This window comes from Apaloderma vittatum, unplaced genomic scaffold, assembly GCF_000703405.1.
Source record: "Apaloderma vittatum isolate BGI_N311 unplaced genomic scaffold, ASM70340v1 scaffold5998, whole genome shotgun sequence".
NCBI lineage: Eukaryota > Metazoa > Chordata > Aves > Trogoniformes > Trogonidae > Apaloderma > Apaloderma vittatum.
Genome location: NW_009732322.1, coordinates 1 through 11050, shown reverse-complemented (window position 1 = coordinate 11050; position 11050 = coordinate 1). Strand labels below are relative to the sequence as shown.

Here is an 11050-nt window from a genome sequence, read left to right as displayed (position 1 = left end):
TTGAGAGGCGTCCCTGCCCATGACAGGGAGGTTGGACTAGATGATCTCTAAGGTCCCTTCTAGCCTAGGCCATTCCATGATTCTATGATCTCTTTGGGGGTCATTTCTGCCATCTAACTGGCTTGATCTGGCAACCCTGGAGGCAGGAGGTTGCCCATCCAGGTTTCTCCCAGGCAGCTTACAGGTGATTCTCACTGATTCACCTACACTGGCACAAACACAGCCTTGAAGCTAGGACCTTTGGAATACTGCTTACTGCTGCTTTGCACACCTACCCTGTCCTTGCACAGCACGTGACACCAGCATTTGGGACAGTGGCATGCAGACTTGCAGCCTGCTTGCAGAAACACTGCCAGCTTAAGTAGAACGTACCTGTTAACAGCTCTTTAAAAGGGCTTCTTTGCAAACTGATACAATGAGCACAGAAATGTGGCTTCCAAGACATGAGTATTCAAGACCAAGCTGTGTCTTGGTAAGTTAACTCATTCTGCAAAGAGCCAGGAACAAGATGCACCACAATCATAGAATCACAGAATGGCCTAGGCTGGAAGGGACCTTAGAGATCATCTAGTCCAACCTCCCTGTTTTGGGCAGGGACGCCACCTCTCGACTAGACCAGGCAACACACGGGGGACCGAGCGGGAATCGAACCCGCGACCTCGGTGTTGATCCTTGTTGCCAGCACCATGCTCAAACCACTGAGCTAACCAGCCATGTCTTCTGCTCTGTGTTTTCAGACTCAGCCTGTGCTCGTGTCTTACAGGACAGAAACCGCTGTGCACCTTGCTGGAATCGGCCCCACTGCACATACCACTAACGGCAGCATAAGCTGCAAAGCCAGAAAAAAATGACACGGTAGGAACAAGCAGCACCTTCTACATCCCTCCTCTTAACTGGTATTTTCTCACCCTGAAATATCAGTGCCTAAAATACCCAGAACATCAGCATTTTATGAGGTATTTTATTACAGCTACAGAAAGTACTTAATGACTTCAGAATTCTCCTTCACTGAAGTAGAAATGCTTTGTCAAATGCAAATTCCGGTGATCGGGTTTTGACCACCCAGAACATTTCCGGTCTTTGCTCCATCTGAAAAGCACTAGTACGATCATGTCCATGCCTCTGAGAATGCTCAGTTACGATAAAATCTGTGATTTCTATCCCCCTCCCTCACCTAATTTTCTTCTGCATATGGCCTTTATCCCTTGTCCCTTTATCACTGAGCATCTGACTACTACCAAATTAAGGCTTTCTATTAGGTCTCACTATGACTAATATTGCTTGTCTAGCTTTTAATCTGGATCACAGAGATAAAAACAGAACTTCAATTTAAAGCAAAAATTAAACAGTTAAGTATGGAATTTATTCTAACAAGGCAGGAAAAAGGGTGGGGCTTTCAAGAAAGTTCAAGACAGGATTAATTCCACTTCTGTTCAAGTTAGAAAAAATTGGAAGCTGATTGGTCACTCCAATGCTACCAATGCCAAACCAATATGAAGTAATTTTGAAAAATCCATCTATGAAATTACATCATGCCTTAGAATCTTGGATAAAGCTAGTAATACCAAGAAATGACTTGTTAATTGCTTAAAAAACCCCACAAAACCCAACTAAAAAAAAGGTGCAAAACCATGAGCGTTCTCAATGCACTTCCTGAGCACACCGCCCAGGATGGCACACTTCATCACACACAGTAGCAGCAAACCAGCACAAACTTCAAACCTCTAGAAAGTGCAGCAACAAATGGCTGAAGCAGAGCTGAAGAACAGCTTTTGTCACTGAAAAAAGTCCTCAATTAATTTTCTAAAAAGTAAGATTAGTAGTGTATGAAAGTGCATCAACACAAACAAAAAATTTTAAAAAGACATATTATAAAAGCCTGGGGTTTTTTTAAAAAGCACTGCAAGTTACAGGCTCATCCCTTTACATACCTGTTGAGGAACTCCTGGAAAGAAGAAAACAGAAGGTAGTCAATGGCACTAAAATCTTGGTCTGTTCCATTTAAATGAAACTGCAAAAACACCACTTCCTTCTTCTTCACATCACGAGGGCCTCGAACAACCAAAGCATACTTCTGTAAGCAAACAGACGGAGAGAGTAGCACAGGAATCCGCGTTTCCTGTTCGTGTTGCCATCTGTCACTAATACTCTATAGAAATCTAATACACACCAGGATTTTCTTGGCCACTCTAAGCACAGGTCTATTAAAATATCCAAGATGCCAACTGAATCCCTCCTTTTAGTTTAAAAAATGAAGCCTTTACATCGAGATTTAGTGTCTTCCTAAGAAATCTGCTTTATGTCTGTCACAGTCCTTTGTATGCACGTGGAATTACAAGTCAAGGCTTTGTATCCTGCATTCTGCAGAAGGACAACCAACACCGTTCTGACCGTTAAAGCTCAGGAACTTTCAGCTCCGGACATGAGACAAATTAATATGAAGCCTGATGTGGAGAATATCAGGCTTCTCTCTGAGAAAGAAGAACAGTTTCACAGCCCCCAGCTTCCCATATAAGCCGCTGGGAAGAAAAAAACGCAAACACAAAAAAATGCTGAAAAAAACCCCAAACTGCACAACAAAAAATTACAGCAGGCAGAATACAACTTGAAGTAGTGCCAGCATTACATGGAAGAGCAAGGTGCTCCTCGCAAAAGGGCTCAGCTAATTTGAAGAGGGTAGTACGTGGTTCCTCAGTGCCACTGCAGAACCAGAGCCTATTGGATCAGCAAGTTTCTCAATGAACCTACCACACAGCATAAAATGCAGGTTCTTAGTTTGTTAAAACATGCAAAAAGAGCATATTAGTGGCAGAAATTATATCAGACTTGCACCTAGGATATTACTTTCAAATATGCTAAGGATCTGCTTCCCAAAGAGAAGCTGACTAGACAAAAGGCGAAACATAAAAAGAAAATAAGGTCACCAAACAGGTACCTACATTGTTTGTTCACCTTTAGTTACCTTAACAAGAATCTGACTGATCACTTTAGATACAAATGACTATATTTAATACCTTATTTTCTAAACATTTTTTTATACTGAATCTAGATTCCCTGTATTTTTAAGGGCAATTTAAAACAGATTATCGCTCAATGTATCCATCCTATTGGCTCTCACAAAAATAGTATGTAATTCCCAGCAAACACACAAAAGGAAATAACCTGTCCTGCTTTAATGGAATAACCGCTACTGCTTTCAATCAAAGCTAAATATATCATTTCCGGGAGTCTGCTTCATGTTCACACATGCACAGGACAGCTGATCTTCCATAACATGTATACACACTGACTGAGGTCTTTTACATTTCCGAAAACAAAAGGACAGATGGCTTAAAAAAAAGACTAGAAGCAAGGATTTTTTTCCCAGTGCTTAGTAAATATTTTTACTTTCAAATACCATTACAAGCAGAAGACCCCCACTGTGTAAGCTTGGTTCTATTATGTTATTATTACCATAGTTTGATTAGTAAAAGGATCTGTGTAGTTGATTCTCTGGGTAGTGCATTCAATGACTCCCGGCTGACCTGGATTTATCAGAGGTGGAATGTGATCATAGTAATGATGGTTGCAGCTAAGCAGCTGGGCCTTGCCTGGGTAAAAGGCAATACCTGTTTGGGGAGAAAAAAACATTGAAGAGAGCTGATCTCTTTCTCAAGTACACGAATTTTCATTCTGAGATTTAATCCCACAGAATACTGACCCACCTTCAAGATCCAGCAAAAACAAATTGAACCACACGCTTGAGCCTTTTTCTGGAGCAGGACAAAAGTGCCCACTGCATCAGGACAGAACCCCCACAATGCGTTAAAAAAATAAAATCAGGGTTCGTGCTCTGTTACAGCAATTCAAGGTTTATGGAGCTACTAAGTTTCCCTAGTCTTCCCACAAGCCAGCAGTTAATTTACCGGTCCCTCTCGTCCCAAATGAAATAAATGTATGAACTAAGTTAGGAGGCTCCTGAAGTCAATGGAATGCTTCAGCATGTACCTGGTTTCAGATACTATCATTTAATAGGTCATATTTTAATTGGACATAAAGTATGTACTCTACATGACAGATCAAAGATCACTGCCTCATCTAATAAAAGTGAAAAGATGCTCCTCAGAACATCTAGCATCTGCCCACTGAATATGATGCCACGATAAAAATCAAAGCCATCAAACAAGTACCAACTGTTACCATCCCTTATTACTTCTATCTTTGGGTAGGCAGGCTGCTGCTTCACCTGTATGGAAGTTCATATGTACTATAAAGCTGCCGTTTCAGCCCAACCGTTAAAAGAACATCAGTCACCTCGGCTGTAGAAGGCTCGCAAAATACAATGCCCAGACCCCAAAATCCTGTCACGTCACCCAGGCCACATTTATTGTTGGAAACAAACTTGTTTGAAGATAAACTAGATCAACCACCAAAAAATGGTTAAGGCTTGAGTTATTAGGTACAATTAACTTGCACAACTGAGACGACCCATCCAAATGTCAAAGCAGTCAACGTGTATCAGTCTAAAAATGCTTCATCCCTTCCTTCGGAGCTCCACGCTTGCGACTTGCCATCTCATTGCTTTAATAGAGTGATGAAGTAAAGGGCTACATTAATTTAGGTTTTCTGATACTGCAGGAATCACCAACAATACCTCTAATTTATATGTACGTTGCTCTGCTTCAAATGACATTTTCTTCCTGTTGCTGTATGATAAGCTCACGTTAAAATAAGAAGAAAAAAAAAAGAAAAGCTTGCTCTTACAGTCAGATCCATATGCTCTTAAAGTAAGTACCGACTTAGAGAGCTAAGCCTAACTGACCGTACAGAAAAACAATTACAGGAATACAGCAACAACTTGAAATACTCACCTTTTAGCTACAATTACTGGAGTGGTTATTTGTAAAGTGTGGTAACACTTCAAACAAAAGTGTTATTTTTCAATTGGAAACTGACCTATGACTGTCTGAGCTGCTTCTGCTACGGCAGCTCTATTTATGAATGGTTACTGGATAATTAAAAAAATAATAATGACAGAACTCATAATTCAATAATGCATCTGTGGTGCAATCCCTCCTGCAAACTGCAAAACAGTTTTCTGATGCCACACTGCATTTTTATGCCAACATTGTTCCCTGCAGTCACATCACAACATTTCATTGCCTACTGACGTAATACCGACTTGTAAACAATGCAGAACAGAAGCAGAAAGTGGCTTTGTGGTTATTTTGTGGTTGGTTTAAGAAATCCACCTTCTTCACTATCAACACTATCTCACTGTCTGGTGCAGCACTGAGGTCCTGATACACATTCTATGTGCTACCCTGTTAGAACAATACAGTTTCGGGAATATTTCTGTAAGGAATTATGTTCTTTCCCCTATGAGGGGACTCACTCTGGAGTCTGAAAATACTTCTTATATATCAAATCTCGCATAATGCTCTACAGCTACTGTCATTCATGTGATTGGTACGAAAGCTCCCCAAAATCTCCCCTACAACGTTAACATTTTCATGCAAAGTCAACATAACAGATTACAAAAGAGGAAGTGAAAGACCTGGGTCAAAGCATCATATACAATCTGGGTCCTGGAGAATCAACACTGAAAATTTAAAACAATCTAACATAAATGTGAACAACAACAACTTGTCCCATTTTGTTTGTTACCAGTCTTACCAGGTGCATCATACAAGGACACTTCCTTGTAAGAGACAGACATCACCGGGTGCTTGAGCTTCTCCCTGAAGTCACTGATGGTTTGGTAGACAAGGAACACAGCTACAGCCATGAGTAGCAGATAAACAAACAGGAGAATTACTGAAAAAACATTCTTTAGGCAGGTCTTGCTGAAACGCAAAGAAGGGGCACTGGTACCCAGTTCACTATCTGGAACCAAATAGAACATGGATTAGGACTTTAAAATACAGATATTTGGGCTGAATTCATGTAGTATTCATTTAAAAATCAATCGCTTGAGAGGTAAGTAAGCCTCAAACTCAGCCTGTTTAAAAAGAAAAAAAACCCCACAGCTACTGCTGGTTTTGATGATCAGACAGATGCTTCCTTTTCAAGCATTAGGCATAATCATCCAAAGGTTGTGACTCTTTTTCACGTGTTGAACTTGGCACTCTGCTTAAGGACACAGCAGGCAGGAAACAAAGTTTATTTTCAAGAAGGACAACCCCAAAACAAAGTTCAAAGTTCATTAAAAAAGTCTTTTGATGGTCAATCTTTCCTCCTAGAAAAAAACAACTCCTTTCCACCCTCCCAGTCTTAAGTGATTCTTATACACTCAGCATACGCATCAGCTTAGAGATGTAATATTCTGATGTTCTTACACAGCTCTCTGCACTGCATCTCCACAATGGTAGCAGTGACTAGGTATTTGTGACCTCTCATTTTTAGACTCTGGTTCATAACTCTGTGCGTTCTACGTAAAGTTTCAGGAAAGGATTCTTCCCATTACAGCTAGTAAAAGACCAACCCAATTCTCTCACAATCTCCTTGCCTTCAGAGCTTATTCTTTAAAGATATTCACACTAGTCTCACACACACACAGACAATGCTTTCCCCATTCTCCTTGCATTTGCCATTTCTTTTGGCAATATTTGTAAGGAAAAAGTTAATGGGCTCAAGTTACATGTCATGTTTTCGTTCCAAGCAATACACAGCTGAACGCACCAAAGGAACATTAAAACCCAGCATATGAAGAGAGATAACTAGGCATATTTTATGCTCCCTCTTCTGTGTGGTGTAATTCAATGAGCTGGGCTCTCTCTGGCAACGCCACACTCTGCCCTTCAAATGTTATGCTTTGGTGTTTGTTCCTTACTGCAGCAAACACCAGCCTTTTCGTAAATCCCACTGAACACATAACGGTCAGGATCACACACATGTTCCCAAGTTAAATGCCAGGAGATGGCAGCCAGGGAAATTAGGACACGACTAGATCACCTTAGAGGTCTTTTCCAACCTTTATGATTCTATGATTACCATGCATAAATTTGCACTATTGAAACATCGATGCCTTGAACAGCTGCAAAGCATTTAGGCAATACTCATTTCAGGTTGGCTTACCTTCCTGCCTGCACCTGAGTTGCCCATTTAACACTGCCCCGCACCTTCCAAAAGTGGGTCCAAACAGTCTAACTAAAATCCATTTAAAAGCACATCTGTTCAATATTGCGTCTTGCTCCTGTAAATCTGGAACAAGGTTTGTCTGCAATCCACTCCCATCACAGACACTGCAGCTCAGGTAAGATGCAACACAAAAGCAGATGACATACTAAGCTATCTCAGAACCAGATGTGTCGTATCTTCTTTGACTGAGCACAGTTCATGGCAAAGAAATGTTCCCATCTCACTCCTTGGAAAAACTCCTTGGCTCTCCAACAGTACTTATTCCCCCAAAATAAGTAATTTAGCATTTTGTTTGTTTTCCTAAGTGCAATAAAAAAAAACAACGCAGAAACTGCCAAGCCCTCACACAGAAGATTATCCAGTACATAAAAATTTTAATTCCTAGGTCATTGGTTCTCACCTGGTAAAATAATAGAGCTGGCATCTTCCTCAACTTCCATCTCTCCTTCTCTCTCATCTGTTGGGTTTTCAGATACTCGCTCCACATCTTCACTCAGCTGTGTAGTTAAAACAGTGGTTCAATTTCCAAACATGCTCTCAACGTGCAATTGCTGGAATTTCTATGGTACAAATAAAAAAGGCTCCAACTAACCAAACACACAAAAACATGCCCCCCAGTCCAAGAGCACCCAATATCTGTTCAACTTGTTCACAAGACAAAAGGCACATTTAAGTAGACCTACAGCTAAAAATTAAGTGACCTGCACACGGCAAAAAGAGAAAGACAGCACATTAAGTTTAACCTACTTCCACCCTGCTGCTTCAACAATAGCATCACCTTTTCTTTCAAGATCAAAGTAATTGTTTACCTGGCAAGTTCAGCTCACTTTAAACCCCCAATTAGGAAAATACTTTCTGAAATAAGCAGGAACTTCATTCTGTCACTCAAGAACATATTTTTAAGCATAAGCAAACCACAGCACATACCAGCAAACAGAGCATTAGCACTTCCTAATAAAGAGGTGCAAAAAGAAGGAGCCGCATTTTGGCAGGTAATAGGGCAAGTAACTCAGATGCAATCTTGGCCACATAGGTCATTATGAGACAACAGTCAAACATCCTCAAATTTCTGGTACTTATTTTAACTCACTGTACATATTATTATATATTAGTGGTTATGCAACTAATTAGGCTTCCAGTGTTTCTAAAACAGCAACGAAGACCAGATGTTTTCTTGTTTTGCTGTTCAGAGCTCTGGGCCCAACCTGCCAAGATACTTCCGTCAAAGTCAGAAGCTTGTCATATCAGAGAGGCATCAAATGAGACTGTAAAGCATTATACTTTATATATATGAAAGTAAAGTATGTCCTGCACGTTTTCCAAATTTCTTTCATGGCAAGGGCTCACACATAAATTACAGCAAGGCAAATCAGGGCAGAAGCTTGCAGTACATCATGTGTTGCACAGTAACTGTCCGAGCTGAACACTCAGCATCACCTACGTAATTAGGTAACGAAGATTAGTTTTGTTCCTACTTCAAAGAAAATGGGGGCACAGTTAAATTGGCAGCCAGACTGAATGCTATTAAACTGTACACCCCTTGACTTACTACACAGTAACATGCATGTATCCATAAGGAAGTGCTTTTCTTTCACCCAACTTCACTTCGGTACTGAAATCACCATAATACCATTAATAGATCATTTGCACTGATTAAGAAAGAGTCCACTCATCTGACAACTGACGTAAAGTCTCTGTCACCTCCTGCTGTTTTTCTGTATTCATTTCCGCCATGCAAAGAGAGTTGAAAGCAGTTATCCAGTTGTTTTCAAATGCTTTGCCCATAAACAAAGCATGATTTCCCATAGTGTGAGACATGGGATGAACAGGTAACTAATAGGCTAAACTCAGCTCATTTGCAGAAGATTCATCGGAGTCCAACCAAAGATACTTTTTTCAACTATCTTCATAAAATAAAGTTAACACTCTGCTCCTTTTTGTAGAAATACACCAGTTCTACTTGTTTACCTGACCCAAATGAGCTATTCTCACACAAGAATTCACTGAACCTCTTGAGTGGTTAAGTTAAATCAGCTAAGAAGCCAGTTCAAATTAAATTCATGTAAATTCCTTATACCAGACCTGATCCAAAAAGTGTAACCTAAGTGACAAGTCACTGCAGTTTCTCAGCTGACTCCCACACTCCTCTGGTTCAGCTACAGCTCCCCAGGTACAGGCACCTCACTGACTGAGGTTACGCAGAGGGTAAGAAAATTCTATTCCTAGTAGCAAGGAGATCCCAACACAAGTTCAAACAAGAACACAATATGCTGCATTTATCACCTCAAGAGGGTCTACAGTGGCTCTTCAACACACAGAAAAAGTGAAAAAAAACTCAGAACACATAACATTTCAGCACTCTTAAACAATACACCACTATGTTTTCTTATCTCTGCTCACGAGGCAGACATAGTTTCATAAGCTTTTCACAAAGCAGGAGTGTTACCACTGCCTCGGAGTGCAGCGAGTAGGTTGAGCTGACATGTAAGACCCCGTAAAAACAAGTAATTTTACTGCAAATCCTGAACACCTGAACTGACAAGAGGTGAAGCTGCACAAGCATACTGATGCCAACAAGAGCCCAGCACTTTTCATGGCTCAGCCACCATGTTCTGAGTGTACAGCACGTAGCACATGGACTCTACATGGCACAGCAGCAGGGACTTACAAACACAGCAACTCACAAACATACTGAGCTACAGCATCTTCAGACTGGGAAGCCAGCACAGCACTACTGCATGACAGCTGACTCTAGTTTCTTTACACTTGACAGACAGCAGCAAACCTGTCGTACACCAGCAGTGTTCACCCTTACAGATCAGCTCCTCCTACATCTTATTTTTGATGAAGAGGTGAAGCGTGGCACTAATGCAGAAGGGACACAAACTTACAGGGCAGTTAAGCTTGCAAAAGGACGTGGAGATAGGACAGGACATTGAGAGCAGGAAGGGCACTGAACAGACCTTTGTTCAGCATTCCTCCAGGCTCGGCATGTATAGCTGAGTGAGAAACGACTACAGCAGCCTGCCTGTGACACAACAGTTCCCTTTCAGTCCTGCACAGAGAAAAGCACCGGACAAAGAGAAGCTCAGAAAAGGCAATTCCAGACATCTGAGTAGCCCTGCTAGGGGCAGGAGCATCACAGACTGCCCCAGGTGCCAGAGAAGGGATGCAAACACAGCCACTGCACTTACACACCATCTAGACTTGTGCCACAGAGTTTGGGACAATTCCAGATATACAGAGCAGTACCAGTGACGGCTGATAACACAAGCTGGAAATGTTACACACATAGTCCATGTTCCAGGCATCACAGTGACTTCACTGACTCTCTCAAGTACCTTCCCTGCATACAAGCTCTTGCACGAATTAATTTCATCCTGATAATCATGGGATAAAACCCTCATAAATGAAAGCCAAACTTGTCCATACAGGCCTTTGACTGGTACACTGATTCACCAGCTTCCAATGCCTTCTACCCTGGCACGAAAACCAGAAGCTGAAACTTAACAGACAGTACTAGATCAGAACACCTCAGAACAGAGCCCCAAACTACTCCTCGCATGCTGAGGAAGGCACACACCTGCATTCCTTTGCCCTGCAAGATGCAAACAAAAGCAGCCTGCTGCCAGTCTCTATCGCTGCTGCACTTGGCACAACCAAGCGCGCATCCATCTCCACCGGGAGAGAGCGGAACCAGCCAGGAATTCCGGTTGCTCGAGCCCGGACATTGATATGCAAACCAGGCGCTGCCTCGGGCTCTTGGCAGGGCGATAAGGCGGCTCTTCAGTTTCGCCTGTGAGAGCTGGGGCGCTGAAGTCGCTTCTCACGCCCGACAGACAGTTCCCTTGTTCTGGGAGCCCCAGTCCCGGAGCTCAGCAGCCAGCTGTGCCCAGCGCACACGCCTGAGCGCTGCCCATTACTCGAACCA

The 11050-nt window shown here is 41.9% G+C and overlaps 1 protein-coding gene across 1 annotated transcript in view; it reads right to left on the bottom strand.

The window, feature by feature from the left end:
• The window catches only part of TMEM206 (transmembrane protein 206), a 16522-nt gene extending 8906 nt beyond the window's left edge, over positions 1-7616 (bottom strand). The window contains exons 1-4 of the mRNA XM_009875474.1: positions 7520-7616; positions 5656-5865; positions 3454-3608; positions 1932-2074 (exon numbers count right to left, since the gene is read on the bottom strand). Coding sequence (XP_009873776.1) covers positions 1932-2074; positions 3454-3608; positions 5656-5865; positions 7520-7559 — 548 coding nt within the window. The 5' untranslated portion in view covers positions 7560-7616. The remainder of the gene's footprint in view (positions 1-1931; positions 2075-3453; positions 3609-5655; positions 5866-7519) is intronic.
• Positions 7617-11050: the final 3434 nt, after the last annotated feature.